Consider the following 23204-nt stretch of genomic DNA (forward strand, 5'->3'; position numbering starts at 1 on the left):
GTGCAAATGCATTTACAACACGCTTTTTAGCTTCCAACTAGCCTTAAACCTAGCTCTATACACAGCTGCACAAACTAGGATGAAAGTCATAAATAAAAGGCTTTTAAAAAAAATTGTATTCTAAACTTAATGTGAAATAAAAAAATACTAATCAATTACAGTACAAATTTGTAGAGCTTCATAAACTTAGTGTTGTGATCTGGTGATCAAGTGCTTATATATGCAGCGTACAACACACACACATCTTCCTTCACAGAAAATTCAGGGTCAAAATCACTCATTTAACAGTGCAGTATTATTGTCCACTTATTAAAAAAAAATCTAGGCTAAGTTAAAAAAGGGTAATTCCTACTGAATTATTTCTACAGATATAACTGTAATGTTGGAGCAGAGTATACTCATCTCACAGTTCACAGGAACTCTAAAGAGCATAAATAAAAATCCTTATGCTCCCAGAAAACACATTCCAGGAGATCAGTAAACTTCCAGAAAGGTTTGGAAGATTGCATATCTACTTAGTGATTTCCAAAATAAGTACGTCAGCTCCTCTTCTTGCCATGTATATCTATGTAACAATTTAAACTGTAATCTGTGATGCTCAGATGGTCTCTGTTAGTGTACTGTACAGAGCAGCAGACTGATTTCATGACATATACTAGAAAAACTGCTTTTCATTACTATAAATTAAAGGACTTGTACTGTTTTATGTGTTTTTTTCATTGGAGGTCTTTGTCCCATGTTGTGCCTCAGGGTGTTGGAAGGGTATTTGAAGAAAGTGCCAAGGAAAGAAAGGCAGTAAGATTTCTGAGAGAGATAAAGGCCATCTGATTCAACACGTTTGTCTTCTAAAAATTCATTATTTCCCTAACTTTCTCCTTTTTCTTACCTTCCCTTTAAGAAGTAATGTATTTCATTAGTTGTAAATCTCTTGCTTGCTTGCATTTGTAACTTATTTGTGTTTCTCTTGTATTTGTATTTAATTTCTCAAAATCTGGTAATTGGAGCATTTGCTCCAGATGTATGCAAAACATGGCACCGTATCTTCTGAAGCAGACAGTATTCACGTTAGAAAAATAATAGTGGAATGGATGCTGGGTCTCTCTTCAGAATCTGACCCACAGTTTAAAAACAGAGTGATCCAATCAATGTGCCAGCTATGAACCCCCCCCAGTAGTAAATTTGTGTAGTTACCTGGAAGGTCAACATGAAAGCGAAAGGGCTAGATAGTCATAAAAATGAAAGGGAAGACATTCCTCATCTGAATTATTCACAGGCAAAACATCAAATGACATCTTCCCAGGAAGTTCAGTGAACACCCTGTTAATGTCAAGAAGACATTGCTTTTTATTCAGTTCCTTTTTTCTCTTTTTAAGCATATGGATTTTTAATTTTCTACAATCTTCTTAGAATCAGAAGAGGTGTTAAACTTGCTAGGGAAATCCTGAAAGTTCTGCATTTTCACTGGAAAAAGCCCATCAGCCTCATATTACACATGGTTGCAAACCACTGCATTAGGTATATGTGTCCTCCAACAGAGAGATATGAAGACTTACGACAGAACAAATAAATGCTGTAAAAACTCCTGCTGCTCCCTGTATGTAAGCCTGCACCTTTGATCTTCCTCTCCTGATAGACAGTAAAACCGTAGAGGCTTCCTGCTATGTGATTCAATGGTCCAGGTTTATATAGAAAACCAGAAGCGCCCTGCAAGTCAGTTGTATTTTACAGTAGTGATGCAGCAATTAGAAACTACCGCTAAAAGTGGTGTTCTTACATTCCTAAGACTTTTCTGGACCCAGCATTTTGCCTGCATAAGTATACGCTGTTAGTTACCTTCCCGGGCATCCAGGTATTTTAAAGAAACTGAAAGATAAGCCTCGCTCCGTGCTTACACAAGCAACATGATTTCCTCTTTGTGTAAGGGGTCTTCTGCCAGAAGGAGCTTGCTTTTATTACCAGTTTAGATCAAATGAAGCCCTGGCTGATAGCCTGCAGAAAACCAGCCAGCCACAGCTTCCATGCAGACTCATATCTCTAGTGACCTTACACCATTTTTCTTGGAAGTCCCACCTTTCTCTGAAATTCAGTCTCATTGAAACTGCAGTTCTGGTTTGATCTCTCAGTTGTTCTTTTCTGACTCTTTTGAAAACTTCCCTGGTGCCACATCTCCAGTTCCACACAAGGGCTGTGTTTCCCCCCTTGATGCCATCTGTCCCTGTTGCTGACTCTACTAACAGAACACATTTTCGTGCCCTTGTCTTCTCTCGTTTTGTTTATGGCAGCTTCTCCTGGTCAGAACTTAGAGTGCTCAAATTTCTCAGTCTGTTACAGCCTTCTCCCTCTCCCACTATAAATTTAAGGATGTAACCTAAATACTTTCTTTTATTAGGATATTTAAGTGTAAACAATACCTGTGGTGGAACTGCCACAATCCTTGTGGTTTTTGGAACAAACAGGAATAATAATATATACAAGAATCTTGCACTGGAAGAAGGGCAATTTATTATAGACTGATACTGTCCCTTGGGAAAGGACTGGAAAAAGAAAAATTGACAGATGACACAGGGATCAGGAAGGGACTTCTTGGTCAACATGTGTAGTCCCTGTCATTGTAGGCAATTACATCATATAAACCCTTTCATATTGGATATGTTCACGATACAGGACGTATTTCTGCCCGGGCTTATTGGTGATAGTTTGCACAGCAAACAGCTGTTCATTCTTAAATGTAATCATTTTGTAAAAAATATTTTAGGTTTTCATTTGGAAAGCAAGACAGTTTTCAAAGGTACAAGAAAAGTGCACTAAAAAATAAAGATATTCTTTAGCAGTAGGTTAAGGTAATCTTGACAATGTTCTTTATATGGAGGAAGAGCAGGATTTTTTCCTTTGCAGTCCAAGTGTGCACCCGTGTCATCAAAAGAACTGTTACGCAATGTGGGGGAATGCTCTTTAAGTCTGTTCCTCCATAAATGGTTTAAATTCCTTTCACTTACTTACAAACATTAATCAACACATACAACATATGTGGAAATCCAAAGAACATGGGGGTTTCTATTTATTTTAAAGCATAATAATGCATTTCATTTATCAAATCCCCGTTTTCTTTTGTACAATAAATCAGTTCATTATTATTTTTCAGTGTTCATATTTCTTAAGGAAAGCAAGGAGCAGGGCATATCAAATTCCCGATGTCCTTTATGTTAAAAAGTGGTCAGTTCTGAACACACCCTCTACAAGTTCGCTAGCGCAATTTATTTCAGAATGAATCTGTTAGAATGCTATCTAGAACATTTGAATTTGATGATAAATGCTTACTTTTATTTCAGTACTGAAGTACAGCTGGTAATTTTTACTATACTGCTAAATATGTTTTATACGTTATGTGCACACTTTAAATTTAGAAACAACAGATATTTTCCTGGTTTGTAGACCAACAAAGTAAAAAATAAGTGTTGTTCCTATTTAGTCTAAGAGGGATTTAAAAACACAGTTAGTGTACACTTCTAATCTAAGAGAATTGAGACATGGATGAAGTTTGCTTTAAGCAGAACTGTTCTTGTACGGTCTATTTCTGTGACAAGCACAGATGACTAAAAGATGAATGAGAAATCTAAATTCAAGGAGACAAAATATTTAGCTAAGCTTTACAAAGAGGTGGCTGTTTTGGACACATGTATGGTGCTCAGCTTTCTAATACTGTGGGCTACTTCCTCAAATGTTTCTCTGCTGAATTCAATGGGATTCTCCGGTTTTATACCATCTCAGAGTATGTGTATGGGAAATGTGTGTGTTTATCAGAAAAGAAGAGTTCAGCACAACCTAGTAAAGACCTGATTCTGCGTATGCTTCCTTTACTACAAGTCAGCAGAGTTATTCCCAATTTACTTGGATGCAAGTAAAATCAAAATAGCAGTACCTGGGATTTAAACCATGAGGTTTTTTACTTTTATTTTAAAAGCAGTTTATAGGAACAGGAGCAGGACTTGAAGAGACTTCTAAACAAACTAACGTTTATGTGAACATATCACAGTTCTTTCAGTAAAACTGCCTAGAATTTGTTAAAAATACTCCTGTTTCCACACAGATGTGGAAATGTGTAAGCAGTAGTTAAAAATTAAAAATATAGAATCATAGAATGGTTTGGGTTGGAAGGGACCTTAAAGATCATCTAGTTCCAACCCCCCTGCCATGGGCAGGGACACCTTCCACTAAACCAGGTTGCTCAAAGTGATATGACAATCACTAAAGGTGCTTTTCACCAACATTAAAGCAAGTCCAGAAATGCAGGAAGGAATTAATTTACATAAAAGCTGCACGTGAAATCATTAGAAAAAAATTAATGCTGTTTTCTTTTATGTTCATTTGCAGTTTGTCCTCCTTTACCTTGTTTAGTTCTAGCTTATTTTAGTATTCTGTTGTACAGTTCACTCAGTCTTTTTCTCTACCATATGGGCTTCATCCAGATTCAAATCAAGGCCTGGACTTCAGCTGAACACTTTTACATCCATCCCAAAGCTTAGCCAGAAGTGAAGATTCCACATTAAAAAAAATACAAAGGTTCAGCTATAATACAGTATAAATAAATATTTGAACTACTCTGCTGTACTACCACTCGGTGACTCACTGCTTTACAAATGCTACTGGTACGACTGTCATAAAATAAACCACATGTTCTTGTGTGGTAGGTAGAAAAATATTTTCTTAGCCCTTTTACAGCAAAGTGGTAAACTTGAGCACAAAGAAGTGAAAGCCTAGGTTTTGGGGAGCTGTTCGTCACTCGTTCGTCTCCATAGGTGCTGCGTACTTAGGATTTCAATGTAAGCATGAGCTTTAGCTGTTCAGAGAGGCTTTACCAACTTAAGTGTGACAACTGAGGAGAATTGTCCGAGGGCAGCTTGCTGGCTTTGCAAAGCTTACACGCCAGGGAGCAGATGAGAGACAACAGGAGGGCAGAGCACACTGAAGGGGCTACAAGGTGCTACTACTGCTCAGTCTAAGTGGCCATTGTACAACACACTCTCCTTACCAAAGTTTTGGAAGTGAATTTTACAGTCATCTTTGAAAGAGGACAATGTAGTAGCTTTGCAGATATTTTCAAGGAACATGCTCCGAATTGAAATGATAGGTTGGTAAAAATTAAGGGTCTGTGTTGGAAAACAGGACAAATGCACAATGAGAGCATGTATTAGGTAGCTACTCCAAGATACGGGAAGTGGAATAGCAATTTTTGGGTACGGTGCGTAAAGAATTTCCAGTGACAGTATGTGTTTTCTAGCTACTGTACATAGGGAGACGCAAATATTTTTGAAATGATCAATACATATTTGACAGAGCAGCAAGTCAAAAAGAATTCCCAGCTTACAGGCCTGAACGTGAAGGATGGTAATCTCTCCCCCATCACTGAGACAGGAGGGAGAAGAAAATGAAGAACTCTCTCCATGTTATATGAATGGCTGGACAGGGGTAAGGAGATGTCAGAAGGATAAATCATATATCCATTTCATGCTTTCTATCCAAACTAGAATAGGAGGCAACTGGTTTGGAGCATCCATATAGCAAAGGCAGTAACAGTCAAATTTGTGAATAATACTATGCAGGGATAAGTTTTAGGAGGAAAGGGCTAAAAATAGACAACTTTGTACAATATAGAACGTTGAGAGGCGATCCTTTGAGTGAAAAGCTGAAGTAGCAGTTTGTAAAGTAATGAGATAATAAGAGAAGAAAAGTAATGAAACACAAAGGTTTCTTTCAGAATTCAGTAGAATTCTTCATTTTCTTGGTTACACAAATGAAGCTAATGTAATGGCAGAATACAGGAATGAGCCAAAAAGAAAGGTAGAGCAGAAAAAAGGAATAAAGAAACATGCTTTAGGCAACTATAATGGCATGATAGGAGCACAGAATTATACAAGTAAGTATCCAGGATACCAGTGCAACATCACAGAAAAATGGCACATAAAATTTCAAAAATTATCTGTGAAGGAGTAATTGTCAAAAAGGAAGAATAATACACCATTATCCCCTCAGAAATAGCATTCAGATGAGCAGGGTCAGTAGGCCAAGTTCTGGCCTCAATTATTGCATTGGTTTTCACTGCAGATTTAATTTGTGTTCAAGATCTGAATTCTGTCCAATGTAAAACCAACTTACTACTGGTGCCTGGAAGGAACAAACTATCTTACGGATAGTGGTAAAGGCAGTTACGAAAGCTGTCAGCGTTCATCAGATGGATGCATTTTAAATCATATGAGAGTGCAGCTAGTTAGAAATCTGCATTTAAAAAGTGGGGACGGTGCTCTAAACGTGGAGATGCAAAGGCATAAAAGCATATTCATTGATTTAACGTAAGAGTGTGTTTTGGAGCAATTACATGGACTCTGTGTGAGGAGGGTGTTTGCTTACAGTGTGGATGAAAGGCATTAACACATCTGTGCTTGTACAAATGTCTGCAGTGAGTCAGACTGACTACACAACACTGCGTGGCAGGCTCTGGCCGCATGCTACTGTGAAACTCCTCTGGCAATGGCAGAGTCCTCCAGGAGCTGCTATCAGAGCAGCGTGCTGCGGAGGAGACAATCACAGGTTACCCTTCTGCTGTCCCGAGGCCCTAGATCCTCTGGAAAGCTGACTTCGGCAACAGATGGTCACCATTCCTTGACCTCAGTGAGTCCTGTTTCAGCCTTGGTAATTCACACAAGCTAAGGAAGCGTTAACTGATGAGTCCCGAGTTCTTTTCGATCGTCATTATTCCCGATGATAGGGTTTCAGCCAAATGTTGGCAGTACTTCCAGCCATAGGGGTTGCTATAGACTGGAATCCATTACTCCTGTCAGGGAGGTCCCAAGGAACACCAGTGGGATTTCTCTGGTGGAGAGGTACAGATCTTGCCATCTTGCTCAAAATCACTGCAAGGGTTACTGTGGAGGCATGTGCCGCGTCTCCATGCTGATGGCTATCTTCTCTTTCTGTTGATAGATGATGCAGACGTTTCAGGCGTCAGGGTGAGACTGGAACTCTGATGAAGCTGAGGAACCATTTAGAAATGTCTGTGCTCGAAGCAGTATTGAATATGTGAGTAGTGAATATATTACCGAGGAAATTTTCCATGTATTTGTTAGTCAGATTCCTAACTTGGCGGTTGTGTTAATACCTCAGCTGCTCCTGGATGCATTTACAGCAATGATGTGGCAAAGGGCTTTGTTCCATGTGCCTCTCTAGAATGGGGCACTATATTTTTATAAAAGTAGGGTTTCTGAGATTTATTCCCTACATTTGCCTCACTGGGATTAGGCTAGTGTATGTTCTCTCCGTGGCACGATGCCAGTCACAAACTGAAGCTGTGGAAGGCTGCAGCTGTCTGCTTGTTATTAATTGACGGTTAGTGCAGAGACCAACATACAGAGGTGCTCCAACACCCATACTGTTTTCCAAATACTTTATGAATGGAAGCTTAAGTTCATACTTTAGTATAAGAAACCTCTGGGTCACATTTAATACTAAGATCCCACTTGCAAATGGTTCATGAAATTACAAAAAGGAGTTTTAACAAATGGCTAATAAGTTGTTAGAGACTCTTATGAATCTCTCACCTAATTAGTCTTCTAATTCTAATGAGTCCATGATAATCTTCTGATGTCCTCGCCATCATCCCTAGCACAAACTATACAGGTAGTCAAATGCTGGAACAGATGTCCAGAGAGGCTGTGGAATATCCATCCTTGGAGATACTCAGAACTTGACTGAACAAGACTCTGAGTAACCTAATTAAGTTGGTGCTGCTTTAAGCAAGGGGTTGGATCAGATGATCTCCAAAAGTCCCTTCCAAACTACATTATTCTATGATTCTACGATACATAAATTTTGCCTAAAATATTTACTAATTTTTTATTAATTCTTTTCCACTTGGAAAAGCAGCTCCATTTGGAAAACTGAGTTCTATGCAATCTGTGGAAGTGGGTGTATGAACTGACTCAGTTAAGCTGAGTTTAGATTTACCAGGCAGCTGGGAGTTTCCCACAAGCAACTCCAAACTTTCTTCTTTCCTTGACCTGATACCATCAGGGTTTGTTGACTTTCAGGTCATATGGCAAGAGCAATCTACTCTCTAAAATGTACAAGGGAGAGATGAGTTTTAGGACCAAGGTCAGCTGATCACAAGGTTAAAAAGGTTTTCTTAGTCATTAAATGGACATTTTTTAATAATGAGATACACTGTGAAGTAATTATGCAGTGTGTTTTCAGTGTTTGTATGAACGTTCAGTATTTATGGTATAAGCAGAACAAGGAATGTGCTAAGTTGGGGTGTGAACATACAACATGCTCCATGATAGCAGCTATACATTTGCTCTTCATCCAATACGAAGGAATTAAAGACAGGCATAAGAGGGATAGTTTACCATACATTTACCACAAAGATAAGAGGAAACATGCTAATAAAAATACACTTGTATTTCTTGTACCTATCCTGGAGGTTTGTGCTAAGATAGTAACAGAATGCTCCGTAGGACAGGATGCTTAGATGGGGCTTGAAAGTCTGAGTTTCCGTTTCTAGCCCTCCTCACTGCCTCAGCTGTTCTCTTCATTTTTATGTGCCTTATCTGAAAAGAACACCCTCTCTGTAAAGTGATTTCAGACCTGGTGTTGAAAATGGGAAAGGTGCATTGAAATAATTTTTATGTACAGCAGTCTACAACATGAAAATCTTGATCAAGGAAATTTGTTTTGAAACCTAGTGAGCAATATAAAAATAGGAAAAAAACCCAGGATTAACTTGTGCTGAATATCTGCATTTAGCATTTGTGCTAGCTGCTGCTTGTATTTAGCAGTTTTGTAGTAGATTATGCAGTGTAATGTCCTGACGAGACCAAGAGGTTCCTAGCATACTTGGGAGTGGTAAGAGACTCATAAAATGAATATACATTTCCTTTTGCTGGGAAAAAGAATAACCTGGATTAGATGGCTTTGGAATTACATAAGGAATTCCTGATCACACATCAACCTTTCTTTTTCTCCAAAGAGCAGTTGTGTACAAAGGCATACATGCAAAAAATAACGTAGAAATAAACAGTAACACACATGATGGAGGAGTGTTATATTCTTACTACTTCAACAGAAATACTGATAAATATTGGGGAAAGTATTGCTTTTATGCTGCTTGCCAACTGTACCTAATGAAGGAACATAAACCTCATTCTTTTGGAATATTTTTAGGGATATTAACTAAACTTGATTTAGAACACAACTAAACTTGTCTTCTAGAGAAGAAGAAAGTATTTTGTTTTGAAGATTTCAAGATGATATGCACATAGTTAAACTTTTTAGTTTAATTCCAAGGAAACAAGAAACTTCAGGTGGTCATGGAAGAAGGATTTAAACAAACTGACAGTTTAACTGATCAGAGAATTTCCCTAGAGATTATGTATTTCCCCAATTACTACTCTGAAATGTTATTTTCATAGTTACAAAGCACCATGCAAATCTAGCCTACTAAATGGATACTAATGATCATTACTATTATTTAACAGCATAACAGGTGGAGCTTGGAGCAGTGAGCACTTTCCTTTAATATGTAGTGTGCCATAATGTTTTACTTGTTCTTAAAATCAAATGGTCAGAATATGTTAATCACAAAATCTAGTATAGAGTGTCTGTCAGATCAGTGCTAATGATTGCTTAGTGTGCCCCAAAGACAAAGAGGTTAGTTTTGCAGTATAAAAATTCAGTGTTATTCTGGAAAAGACCTTGCCCTTGGCTGTTGAATGTCACATGCAGTATTCAGAATACGCACTGTGCAATACAGGGCAAATACAACACATGCAGTACCGTATGCTACATTATCTTTACAATTTCTGCCTTGTTGATTATGTTAACGTACACAATTACAAATACTGCAGATTTTAAAAGGCAAGTTCCCACCTGTGAATTACTTTTAAAGGGAATGCGAGATATTTTACAACACCTGTAAGGATATATGCTAGTTAGATGACGGCCACTGGGGAAAAATGAATGGAACGTTCTTCAGTTTCTCTCTAAATGGCTAGAAAGAGTCTTCTGAAGGTGACAGTAAGGGAGAACAAAGTGTATAAATCACCTGTACATCTCCTACATTTTGCTGGAAATTTTTCTTACTCAGATGAGCACTCTGAGGTGTTCAATAACCTCCTCTGATGGCCATATAATATGAAATCATTTTTAGTCAAGATAACCAAAATGTCTGAAATCTTTCCAGTTTCAATTGTTTGGTGATGTACTTTCTTATTTTTTTAAACCCTTCATAACACTATACGTATTAACAGTGGAGAGTCCTGTCCAAGTTAATCAATAAGTCACTTCAGTTTTGTGTAAGGAACATAACTGCATTTTTTCTTCAACATAAAAATCTATTTGGCTTCAGTTCTTTTATGGTAGATATTTAGAGAGCAAAGAGATTTTTCAAGCTCTCTTCTACCCCAGAGTTTGTATTTTAGGATCTAGGTTCTTTCCCCTGTCTGATGCCCATCTAGTTACAGGACTCGTAAGTCAGCAATATGAAATCTAATTATGTAAGTAATTGTAGGCATTGTTCAATGCATGGCATTCTGTGATAATCTAGATATGCTGCATGTACAGTGAGAAAATTTATAATTCTAAAGACTTAGGGTCTGAAATAGTTTATTATTTGTTACAGTATGTGGTACTGAAAATTCCTGCTACATGAGAGTGATACGCACTTTATAGTTTATTTACACACTATAACTCATTCCTGAACAGTTGGTCACCATGCCTTTCTTAAAACTGGTAAGTTTTTAACCACTATTTAAAATAAAAGGCTAATAATATCCCGTTCATCAGATGTTCTAATAATAATGGTGAAAGAGACTCTGCAAGTTTGAGCTTTCTAGCATTTTAGGTGTTTATTGTGTAGTATAGTCTAAAAATGAAAAATAGGAAACTATTAAAATAATAGTGACCTTCCAGAGTGAATGACATTTGACATCACAACATTTTTTCAATGTCACCAAAGTTTTCTTTTTTTGACAAATGATTAGTCTGTGGTTATAGAACTTTCCAGTGTGTAGTGTTTTGATAACATTCTGAAAAAAAACCTAGAATACAGATCTAGAATAACTTTTATATACCTTGGCACCAAAGAAGTACCAATGCCACTTCCATTTAAGAGCAACCTATGTTCCTTTTCAGTATGATGGCCCAGACTTGATTAGTTAATTGTCATGACATTACTTACAGGCCCATAGATTCACAGATTTGAAAGCCAGACAGGACAATTATATCCATCTAGCCTGTCTTGGGTTACACAGGAATGTTTTCATTCAGCAGTTCCACACAAGGTCCCAAATTCTGATTTAGTTAAACAACATCTATTAGAAAATCATTGCATCTTGATTTGAAGTGATTCACAGAAAGTACACCACTGCTGTTAGTGAATCTTTCTAAGTGCTATAAATAAAATGCTATAACCTTAATGTTAAAAAGTCCATCTCATTTCTAATTTATGAATGGTAAACTTCCAGCCACTGGTGCCTTTTATATCTCTGTTAGCTAATTTCATTTTCTAGACCTTAAATCCTGCAAAGTGGTTTGCAGCTAACCGAACAGATGGTCTCCATATTTCTTTATAGTTTTGTAAGATTTGGGTGCTCTGTGATGGCTCTGTCTAAAGTTTTGTAGCTGCTTCAGAAGCCATATTCTAAAATTTCATCATAAGTGTTAGGGTTCACCACTTGTGTTTGAAGTTCAAATTCGTGTTATTTCATGTAATTTTGAGGGAGACCATTTTTATGAAGTGCAGGACTATAATAAGTGCATTCACCAGATCAATATACATCACTTATTTTCTTTGTTTTATTGCTTAGAAAATAATGCATCTCTTTTAAAGATGGCACAATTTTGACTAAAGAAAAAGGAAAAATTAAATGTAAGGAGGATGTGCAGTGTTCAGTTCTGTGCCCCAGTTTTATTCCGGCTACGCAAAAAGTTTACTGCTTATTGTCTTAAATCTGTACCCATGTGTTCAGTCATATGGGCAAAGAGAACAGTTTTTCCCCTGTGCTATACTAGATCATCGCACACAACTATATAATTACCCACATCTGTCTACAAACTGCTTTACATCCACATAAATCCGTACCCTTTCTGAAACAAGACAACAATATCCTCATTCGTGTGTGAAAAATTCAAGTGCTAATTATTTATTTGAATTTATTTAGAGTCATAATACTACGTAAGTGCAAAACCTTAAAAAGAAGTAATATATGAAAGTTACACATGCTGTAAAAATGTAATAATCTACCTTTAAAAAATTACATTTTCAGTGTTTGGGGTTTTTAAAACCACATGCTATGAATTCAAAAATACTAATTAAACAAATTAAACCAGAACACTTTAGGAATGTTCTGAAAGCAGGCATATGAAGCACTAATCAAATGTAAGGAAAGAGTTTAAATGCTTTGACTTTACTGGTTTGTATAGTTCTTTACCATACTAAAGTACATTCAAGTCTTTTTATCCAAAGGATTAGTATCCTTTGGATACATGTGCCCGAAAATATGGAAGGAGTTGGTTTTGCTGACGTGAGAAACCATTCACTAGGCACAAGTGATTCACCATCAACTGTGTTGTGGGAAATGAAGAAGTAACAGCATTTTCTTCTCAACCTCAAACTCATTAAATAGTTTGTCGAGACTGTTGGGGTATGTAAAAGAACTACTGTCACTTTAGAGCAGAGAGCAAACCAAAAATTACATGATTTTCTCAAATGAAATTCATGACTAGTGAATCAATTTCTACTAAAATAACCCAGTTCTGCATTTTAGAGATCAGGGCACTCCATGGGGTGAATTCAGTCAGTAGTTTGCATTAGTGGTGCACGAGCTCACTGGTCCAGGGCAGCTGAGTATGAATGAGATTTTCATTCGGTGATAAGTACTTAAGCTACACTTCCCTGTCCTCATAATACTTTTGTAGCCTACAGGAAAGCTGTACATATTGAGCTTAATTCTGAAGCCAGGTTTTCTGTGGACTCAGCTGTGGACAACCTGTCTTACTTTCCAGGCTTTCCTATGCATGGAGGCAGCAGAGAGAGGCAGTGGGGTGCCAGAGAGCCGGAGATGGGCAGCAGGGGTTGCAGGGCTGCCGGATGACTTTCCAAAGACAAGGCCAGCAACATCCAGGGAAATTCCACTAGCAGCACAAAGGGAAGGGATGGGATGGGAAGAGCATGGAGCAGGGCTGAGCACAGAGGAAGTGCCTTAGAGCCTTCAGGGTAGAACAAGCGGTTTGGGATTAGGAATGATCTTGAGATCACTGTACATACTGCCTAAATTATATGTCCCTGCTGGTGAAGTGACTGCCTTATCCATATGTCACATGAGAGATTTATTACTTTCTTGAGCTACACACGCACAAAAATGAGCAGCACAGATACGTCATAAGGAAGGGTACAGCAATCCTGTTGTGTTCCAGGATGCCTTCATTTCCTGAAAGAGAGCCACAACCTTTTACACCATGAGCATTCTGGAAAGTTGTGAATATTTTCACTTAAGGGCCAGACCCTCAGGTATCTTTTGGTTTTAGATACCTGAAAACCTTTTCAAAAGGCTTCATAAAAAAGGAAGGGAAAGATAGCCTTACCAAATAGTAGGATAGCATTAATTTTTTTAATGTACATAAATTATATTCCTGTAAGTGACAGTAGAACCTAGTATATCAGACATTTCCCTAATCATCTGAGTCAAAAGCTATAGATTTTGTCTTAGTAGAAGTCACAAAGCACTACACCACTGGTAGATTCTGTTATGTTATTTAAACAGTGCTATACTCATAGCTATGCACAACCAAATCTCTCCAGCACTGTAATGAGCAAGGTCAAGTTGGTTAGTTGAAGTTCTGTTTTTTAAATGACTTTTATAAAAGTATTTAGCCCTAGGGCTTTTAATTTTCTTGGTATATCTACCATATTTCTCAGCTTTTGGTATTAAAGCACACTGGAATAATTTTACAAAAGTAATTTTTTAGTTTGAGTGTTCCAAAGCAGACTGTCCAAGAATATATGATTCACAATACACATCCATTAATAAAACTGTACTGTAGCCAGAAAATAGGTGTGATAGTACTTTTTGTTTAAAATTATACCAGTTCATCACCCTGAGTCATTTCTAGGTTTCTGTGGTGAATGTTTTTTCTGCAGAGAAGGCCTGAGAGTTTGCTGGCTGGCTGACTCTTTCCTCCAGTGCATTTTCAGTCCTAACCACTATGATATATGTTAGAAATCCTTTCCAGAAGCAACCTTTAACTTTAGGAGGAAAGGGTGAGAACCCTGCTCACTGTAAGACAGAGTCTGATCCAGATATCCATTTCTTTTGATGACAGTGATTATATGACATGGCTGACTGTAATGAGAAGTTGATAGCCATGACTGTAGAATTAATAACTTAGGAGATCTTCCATCCTGCTTTGCTAAAAGTGAGATAAATGGTGCTGCAAAGAATTTTGCCCTTTGAAGGTCAGTGTCCACTCTTGCCGTTCATGTTTTACAAGAACAATATTAACATTCATGAACGTTTCATGTGATGAAACGAACTCATGTGATGAGTTTGGTTAACAAAAACGCCAACGCCTTATCTTCTGCGAGTACTTATTTCACAAAGCAAATCAGTTTGTTTCTACATGAGTGTGGAGCTCCTGGACTTCTGTGAACGTCTGTGAACATGGTGACCTGGGGCAGTGAAAGCCATTTGCAGTACAATGTCATTTACGCTCCGGTCAGAGAAGTCTGATCAACTTGATGCTGAAAACAGCTGCTAAAGCGGGTGAGCTACTTACACTAGGGTTGCTGATGTTGCTGAAATTGGTGCAGCATAGAACTGGTGCAGTTTTTTAGAGCTCTACAGTGTACAAGGCTCAAAGGTCAGCCTAGGAGCACTTCTTTGCAGGACTGAGAAATCCAAAGAAACTCTCAGTCCTATATAGGATTTATTAAGCTCATTAAAATAACACCCAGTCCTAAATGAGCCACAGCTTTACTTACTCTCTGTTGTGGCTCTTGAAACTCAGAGAGTGTGATTCCCTCATACAATAGCAGCAAGAAGCCACAGATCGAAAGCAGCTGCCACCATGTTTGCAAAGGGGAACGCGCTCCTAACAGTCTGCAGATTCTGTCCCAGAAGTGCTGCAGCTACTGGTTTACCCCATTCAGAGATGTCTCTGTTTGAGTCAGAGGTTCAAGTAACCTTCTCAGAAATGGAGCTAAAGGCTAGTCACTTCAAAAGAAAAAAAAAACCAAACCCAAAAGTGACTGTAAAACAGCCATGGTTCCTCCTCTGTCTCCCTCAGTTACACTGTATCTGTCACTGCAAAGCCCTATTACACTACTGTGTCATCAGAGGGGGAATGAAAAGGTAGGTCTTGCTATCAGTTCTTCTGTGAGATCTAAGGCTTATCACGCAGTTCCTCTGCTAACCCTGAGGCTTACTACTCAAGTACTTTCCAAATCTTGAATAAGTGATGTATCAAATACTAAATATCTGTAGGCAATCCCCAGATATCCCCTCGATGCCTGTAAAAGCGTATGCATTTAAATACACATCCAAAACATACCTTTGTGATTCTCAGTACTAAACAACATCCTCAGTGCGTAACCCTGCACTTTGAAACATCAACTGCCATTAGACTGCAACTTTTGATTACCAGAGATGCTTGTGATCTTGGAATGGCTGTCTTTTGGTGGTAATAGGAGCAAAGGCAGCTGGACATGAAGTAAGGAAGATATTTAGGGAAAGTTCTGTTACAGCTGTTCTGAGCTAGAAATTTTACAGAAGTGTTATGTTAAGGCAGAAATTATTTCAGTTACCTAAGGAATTCTTTCTGCCTTGTGTCTTGGGGATAAAACAGCATTAAAGAATGTTGTCCTTGGTTTGTCAACTGTACTTTGGACACATATCTTGAAACAGACTGTAGAAAATCAAGGGGTGTATACTCTAAGATATAACAGCACTGCAGATTGCATATCCAAAGTAAAAGAGTAGTTTACACATCTTAATTGATCAGTAAGCAAGACTTTTGTCCCTGTATACTAAATAGGCTACAAGAGCAGCAATTAATAGCACGGGAGGAAAACTACATCATCATTCATGGTACAAATAGAAGGTCCAGTTCACATTAAAAGGAGACTTGCCTTTGTCTTCTAAATAGAGCAGGTTGTCAGTGGTATTTGATATGAGTGGATGAAGCACAAAAAATAACAGCAGCACAGTTGCAGGACAATTCAAATCACAGCCCGCGGTAGCTTGTCAATAAGTGGTAACCATGCAGACCTGCAATACTTGATACTTCTAAGAGTGAGAAATGTGGTATCACTGACACTCACTGCAAATACTATAAGTAATGTCATGTCAGAAAGCCAACGCGTAGGATGGTCAAACAACGCAGGAAAAAGATCCGGCATCCTTTGTGGTGCTCATGACAAAGCTAGGGGACATGTTATTCAATTGGGAGAAACAGCAGTCTTCCATCAATTCTTGTAGCAATTCCTTGAAGCTTTCTAAGGCAGCAAGAACAACAGTTCATGCAAGATTATGAACTACAACAGGCAGTCCATGCGTTAAGCCATGCTGTTCTTCAGTGAAAGTTCATTCTATCAGTGTAACAAAAGATTGATGAGTATAATAATTCAAAGCTTGTGAAGTATACAATGAAAAAAAAAAAAAAAAAGGGTGTCTTCCTTGGAGCTTCCTTGGAATTTTTGTTATCTTGATCCACTTGATAAATGCCATACAACATACTGTTTGCATAGGCCTTAGTCAGCAGGGAGAGATGACAAGGCCACCTTGGCATTCCTGCTTTAATCTGCCATCTGATGCAAATGCATGCCAGTGCATGGGAAAGGCACTGGAAGTCATTTGCAGCTGGTGAGAAGGCAGCGGGGGAGACAGCAGGAGGGCGGTGGATGAATCTTCTTCCAATGGCTCCAAACGGGAACTTTGCTAAGTGAGGACATGGGAGGAGCAGAGCACTCCGATACTCCTTAACTGCTGTCAGGTCACACAGGCAGCCCACCTGCCGCATAGTCTGATGGTGTATTTATACTTCAGCTTCCCTAAAAGTACTAACATACCAGTATTATGTACAAAACACTACAGCAGGTTCTAAACCAAAGGAAAGTCAGAGGAAGGAGCCGATCCAAATCACGTGGGCTCTGAAGGCATTGCTCAGCTCTGTGATGCCAAATAATTTTGCTCTGAGAGACCCACGATTCCCACAGTTAACTGACAATTACCATTCCTGACACCAAGAAGCAAATAAAATGCAGCAGTGAGAAGGCCATAAAAGCTGGCCAAGGGCCTCACCCTTTTTATTTTATTAAGAAACGTGTTTCTGTGGGTGTAAAGTAAAAGAGCTGCTATTTCCCTGGTATATGTAAAAATACATTATCAAACACAGCTTTCTCGGGTGTTTCTGTTGCATCTTTTATGTATCATCAGGGCACAGATGATTAGGCTCTTGTACGTAAGACATTATCAGGCCATAAAGGTAAGTAATAGGACATTCAGTGTTACTAAGTTTTGCAACCTGAATTGTGTATTTTTTATTTAATTGCCTGTCTCACACTTTGTTTTTTTATATATAAAGACAGAAAAGCAGTCATTTTGCATTTCCACTGTAAAAACTAAAAAAAAAAAAGAACAAAACAAAAAAAAAACCCAAACTAAAAAAAAATAAAAAATTCACCTCTTCTGCTGCCAAAGAGCCGAAGCTGTTATCTATTGCTTCTTTCAGTTTCCTGTTACTTTTATCACTGTTCCCATACTACGGTGTATTTTGCTGACTATACAAATACTGTATACTATTATGTACTAATCTGCAGCATTTAGTAGTATTAGGTATATAATTGTGACTACTTGGATAAAACATTGTCACATTCCTCATCATCTCTACCATCTCCTTTTCTGACTGTTATAGTACATTGGTTCTGACATTTCAGCACGGAAGAAAATTATGAACCAGTGGTAATGTTTAATTACACAAGGGTGGAAGCTGCTTTTCAACTTTTCACATTTTTGGATTGTGAAAAGCTTGAGTTTGTGTACCCAGACTCTAATACAGTCTTGCTTCCAGTTTCTACAGTTGAATTGCAAAGTTTTAATTGCCCCATATCAACCAGTATTTATTCCTTCAAGAACTTGCAGGGTATTTCCCCTGGAGTCATGTGAAGGCATTTTAGTATATAAATGTAGTTTTCCCAATAATTCCTAGTACTTAATTTGGGATGCAGAAAGTCTCCATCCTCCTCCCTGCATGGATTTTGATATTTGAGTCATACTCCTATTTAATTTGAAGCTATACTGTTATGTCGTACCACTGCTCAACCTAAAAGGTTGCTACTTCCTCTGCTTAGGTAGAGATTAAGTTCAGTCAGTTCTCATCAAAGAAGGTCTTCTCACGCTGTGTCATCCTAAATTCATGCATTCACATTTGCACTGGAGTCCGTTATTCTTCCCTTACATTAATCACCAAAAAACTTTGTGATCAACATCTTTGCAGTCTAAGAGTCTCAGAATCCATTTGTGAGCCCAGTGAGCATTACTGTGCATTTTCTTTCCATGTGAACCATATTTAGCAGGAATTCCCCAGCACCTTTGCTGTCAGATTTCCTGTGCTAAAACACCTGAACCCTATTGCAAGAAGATTTCTGAAAGACAAATTCATCAGGTGTATTAATGTGATAATGTGATTTTATATTTTGCAAAACAGTCCCTTCTCCAAAAAGGGAAATGATTTAACAGTTTCAAAAACATTATTAGAGCAAATTTCAACTGCATAACGTTTAAAGGGAAGTCCATCAGCATAGTCAAACAAATTTTACAAAGTAGTCTTTTAAAAAACTGTAATGTCACACTTTATTTTGTAATATCTCTCTTATTACTAAGACTAATAAGATATATAAGTAAAGCTCTCTCCTTCGTAGTTAGCCTGACATCTGAGAACAGTTTTCAATACCACTGCTCATTGCAGTGACTGTAAAGTGATGTCAGAAAAAAAAGTTAATTTTGTGTGTGAAAGAATTTGACAAGTTGAGCTGGTCAGTTAGAAATTAGACCGTTTATATTTCAGTATATTAGTAATCACCATTTCTGGAAAAAAACCCAATGCAATAGCAACTTGAAGGGTTTGTTAAAAGTTAGTAGCTTTTAAATGTATATTCAGGTAAGGCCTTTAAAGATTGATAAATGTGTATTAACAACCCTGTACAGCATTAAGGAAGTTTATGAAGACCATCCAAAAATGTAAATACAGCAAAAAGTTGTGGATAAACCCTTTTAGATGCCAAAATGCTTTTCTCATAGAAGTAGGAGAAAGCTGGTTTTGTCCATCAGAAACATTTTATTACATTAATGTAACTTTCTAATAATACTGACTCGATCATTTGCCTCATTCCATGCATTTACTCAAATGTTTTCTAGCTTATCTTTATCCCTTTTACCCCAGTTATTAGCCAGAGCTACGGCTATGTGCCAAAACTTCATTTTTATTATGCATGCTTGATTCAATGTTACTTCATCACCTCCTCCCTTCTTCTACTCTTTTGTTTGCTTCTACCACCTGTTGCATCTTGTTAGAAGTCTAGACTAGTGAGTTCTCTAAAAGAGAAACTGACTTTTTCTTTGTTGGAAACTGAATCCACTATTCTGATTTGTCCTTTAGTTTGCAAGGATACTAACTGACAACGATTAGCAATTAGAATACCAGAATGCAACTTGTAAGGCAAGTATGTTTGCGATCTTTGCAGACCGTATCAACGTCTTAGTCAACACCTACGTTTGTTTAATGACTGTAGAAGTACAAAATTAAGAACTGCCATATGAGGTCAGACTAAAGGTCCATTTAGCTCAACATGTTATATATTCTAATAGAAATTAGTGCTGGATGCTTAGGAAATAGCATCTGTAGAGTAAGTGCTGCCCTTGCTCTACCCTCCTAGCTTCTGGTGATTAGCAGTTTAAAGATTTTTTTGTGCTGAAAGGTATAAAGGGATCTATCCTCCAAGAAGCTGTTTTACCATTCTTTGAAACCATTTACAGTTCTGACTTCCACAATATCCCATGGCAATGAGTTCCAAGATTTAAATAACTGTGAAGTACTTCCTTTGTCTCAGTTATTTGCCTAATCATTTAATTTGCTGCATGCCTTTTCTTGTGCAATGAGAAATAGCATTCATCACTGAATTAACTAATCATCCCCCATTTGTTTTTTTCCATACCATTCATATCTTCCTCGATCACTTCTTCTGCCAGCCAGAAAGTTGTCATAAGGTGTCTTTTCACTGACAGCCATTCCATACTGTGCAACACCCTGTTAGCCCTTCTCTGCATTATTTCTAGTTCTGTGTTCCTCTTGAAGGGGGTGCAGTATGGCAGATGTGGAAGCACAACGGTATTCCCCACTGATGTGACGGTGATCATCTTCCATTTCATTCTCAATTGCTTTTTTTAATAACACCCCAAATTCTCTTTGCCTGAGGTTTACCTCTGATAAACAGTAGTCTGGTCCCATGGACTGGACACTCATTAGGAGCTGCAATGCATTTTCTGGTTTAGTTTCACCAGAAGGGAGTGCGGTCACTGCTCTCCAAGACAGTTCTGTGATGCAAACGGAGGTGTGGTAGATGGGGATCACAGGGAGATTCACTTCAAAAGCACGCATCTGATCCAAATTAAAATACTAATGTAGACACACCCAAAAACTTTCCACAATGATTCCAAGATCTCTCCTGAATAGTAATGGCTTCTTCAGGGCTCATTATTATGCATGTATAGTCAGGATTATCTTTCCTTTGATCATTAGCTTGCATTTATAAACACTGTATTTCAGCTGCTCTCATCCAGCTCTTCTCTGTCAACCTTTCTCTTGACAATGCTAATAATAATCTATACATTATCAGCAGTAAATGCAACTCTTTTCAAATAATTGATGGTTCTGCTGTACAACACAGGTCCCAGTACTGATGTTTGGACACTCTACCATAACTACCCTTCATTGCTTCCTCTCTGTGAACCAGGTAGTCTAAGAGATGACCAACCCTTCTGGACCACAGCTTTGTTTCATTAGCAGCTGCTCCTGCGGGAACTTGCCAGAAGGTTTCTTGAAAATCCATTTACGCCAGCCAGAACCATTCTTATCCACATCTTGACGAAGAGTTCTGTGAGATGTGACTTTCCTCTAAAAATTCTTGTTAACTCTTCTCCAAACCAAGACATGCTCACGTGTGTCTGCTGATTCTATTTCTTTTTATAGGTGCTACCAATTTGCGTGCAATGGAGCTCAGACTTAGTGGTGTGTAGTCCCTTGTATCCCTTCCTAATCCATTGGGTGCTAAGCACATGTAAGTGATTACATTATTATAAGATGATTTGAAATAAACCCCACAAAATCTAAATAAATGCAGTGAAGTGCCTTATGGAAGAAAATATCCTCATTGTTCCTGTTTTGCCCCTCTGAAGGAAAGGGTTGTGAGTTTTGTGGGTGGTCTGTGAGAAATCTAGCACAGCCCAAGTGGGGCAACTGCTATTTTGAAAGAGAAGTGTCTTTCTGACAGATGTTTTCAATACTGTTTTTGCTTTAGTGTTTTATTGTAGTCTCCCGATCATGCTGCTACCGTTTATAATTCTGCAAGAGTCAACCTATTTCCCCTTCTTTGGTAAGCCCCAACAAGAATAATTTTTTTCCTACACAGGTCAATCATATCAACTTATTGTGAAAGTTTTTAGAGACCTAACAGATTTGCAACAATATTTTATATTATGACCGATGAGACAGTATCGAAATAGTATCGGAATCTACATTTCCTCTGTGTAATAGAAGTAAACAGATTGAAGTGTATTTCCCTTCAGCTTTGCACTATTACCAGTCTAAAGCTTTGATAATAAACAAAGAGTGTGACATTGTTATTCAACAGGCCAAAAGGACGATTTTCCTTTTGTCAAAACCAGAATATTCTTATTTGCATGAATGTAAAGCAAGCCAGCATTAACATACCCCACTACTAGTTGCCCTACATTGAAAATATTTCACTTCAAATTGTTTGATATATTTTTCTAATAGTTTAAACACAAGGAATAGTTAAATATTTAATTAATCTTTTTTGCCAGTGTCAGGATGCCAGTGTCATAAAACATGCTGCAGAAATTGTCTGAAAAATATATGGGTAAGGAGGAACAACAAAAAGGGATTGCACTGATGAAAATGTACAGAGCCAAGAAACCATAATACTGCTAAAAGTCAAATGAATGGACAAAGAAATGCTATTTACAGCATAGCTGACCGTCACAATTACTCCATTGATTTAAAAAAAATAATTAGGCAATTTCTTTCAATATTAGACCACATTTAAATTTTGCCATTATTTGAACTGTCTCTCTCTAAATATTTTAACTTTCAGAAACAGTTAGTAAACAATGAGTTTATTGCTGGATTTTAATTTTGAATCAAAGACCAACCCAAAGTAAAGCACTGTATTTGTCATTCAGAAAGCGTTACAAATATTTATGCCATTTAAATCTTCAGATGGGTATGAGCACTGAACCTAGACAATGAAGGGAAGCATGTTAAGGTCGGTGTCTTTGGTGGTAGGAAAACCTTCATGGCATGTGTTTAGGCTTTAGAGAGTGATACAGAGTATATTTTCAGTAGCCTTTCCAAGCAGGAGTATGCTTATGATGTGTACCTTGAGATAAACTAGACTTGATCCAGATAAAACACTTCACCAAGATAGTAACAAAACAGTAACATGCATAAGAAATTAATTGGTTTGCAGTGTCCCAAAATATGCCAAACAGTTTACAATGTAATGAGGAAGTTGGAACCGTGGTAACAGAGTGACGTTGTAGGTAAACAAGACAGTCATTATGTACATTGTAATGTTCCATATGTGGCTGGACACTGGAATTTCTTAGTACGATAATGAATATTGCCAGAGTTACCCAGTTACGCTTTTGAAACTCACTCAGTACCTTTAACTTGGAGAACTACAAGACCCGGGCAGAAGGGACCTCAGGTTAACTCTTTGTTATTGGCTTTATACCTGAGTTTAATCTATTGTCCAGATGATTGCCCACTTAGGATTGAAGAATACTGTCTGCACTGCAAATCACACCTAATTTGGAATAGAGTCCTGAAAACTTTCATCGGGCAGCAAGATTTCTAGATTT

At 37.8% G+C, this 23204-nt stretch overlaps 1 protein-coding gene across 4 annotated transcripts in view; it reads right to left on the minus strand.

The window, feature by feature from the left end:
• CDYL2 (chromodomain Y like 2) overlaps window positions 1-23204 on the minus strand; it is a 61354-nt gene that overhangs the window by 32470 nt on the left and 5680 nt on the right. Inside the window, exon 1 of one of the 4 annotated variants that reach the window (XM_041126387.1) lies at window positions 2071-4163. The exons of 2 other annotated variants lie outside the window; for them this stretch is intronic. In XM_041126387.1, the coding sequence (XP_040982321.1) occupies window positions 2071-2244 (174 nt within the window). In that variant the 5' untranslated portion in view covers window positions 2245-4163. Of the gene's footprint in view, window positions 1-1833; window positions 1861-2070; window positions 4164-23204 lie in introns of those variants that run through there. One more of the 4 variants, XM_041126385.1, reaches the window with a different exon arrangement.

The sequence above is a fragment of the Aquila chrysaetos genome, chromosome 9 (genome assembly GCF_900496995.4).
Source record: "Aquila chrysaetos chrysaetos chromosome 9, bAquChr1.4, whole genome shotgun sequence".
Taxonomy (NCBI): Eukaryota; Metazoa; Chordata; class Aves; order Accipitriformes; family Accipitridae; genus Aquila; species Aquila chrysaetos.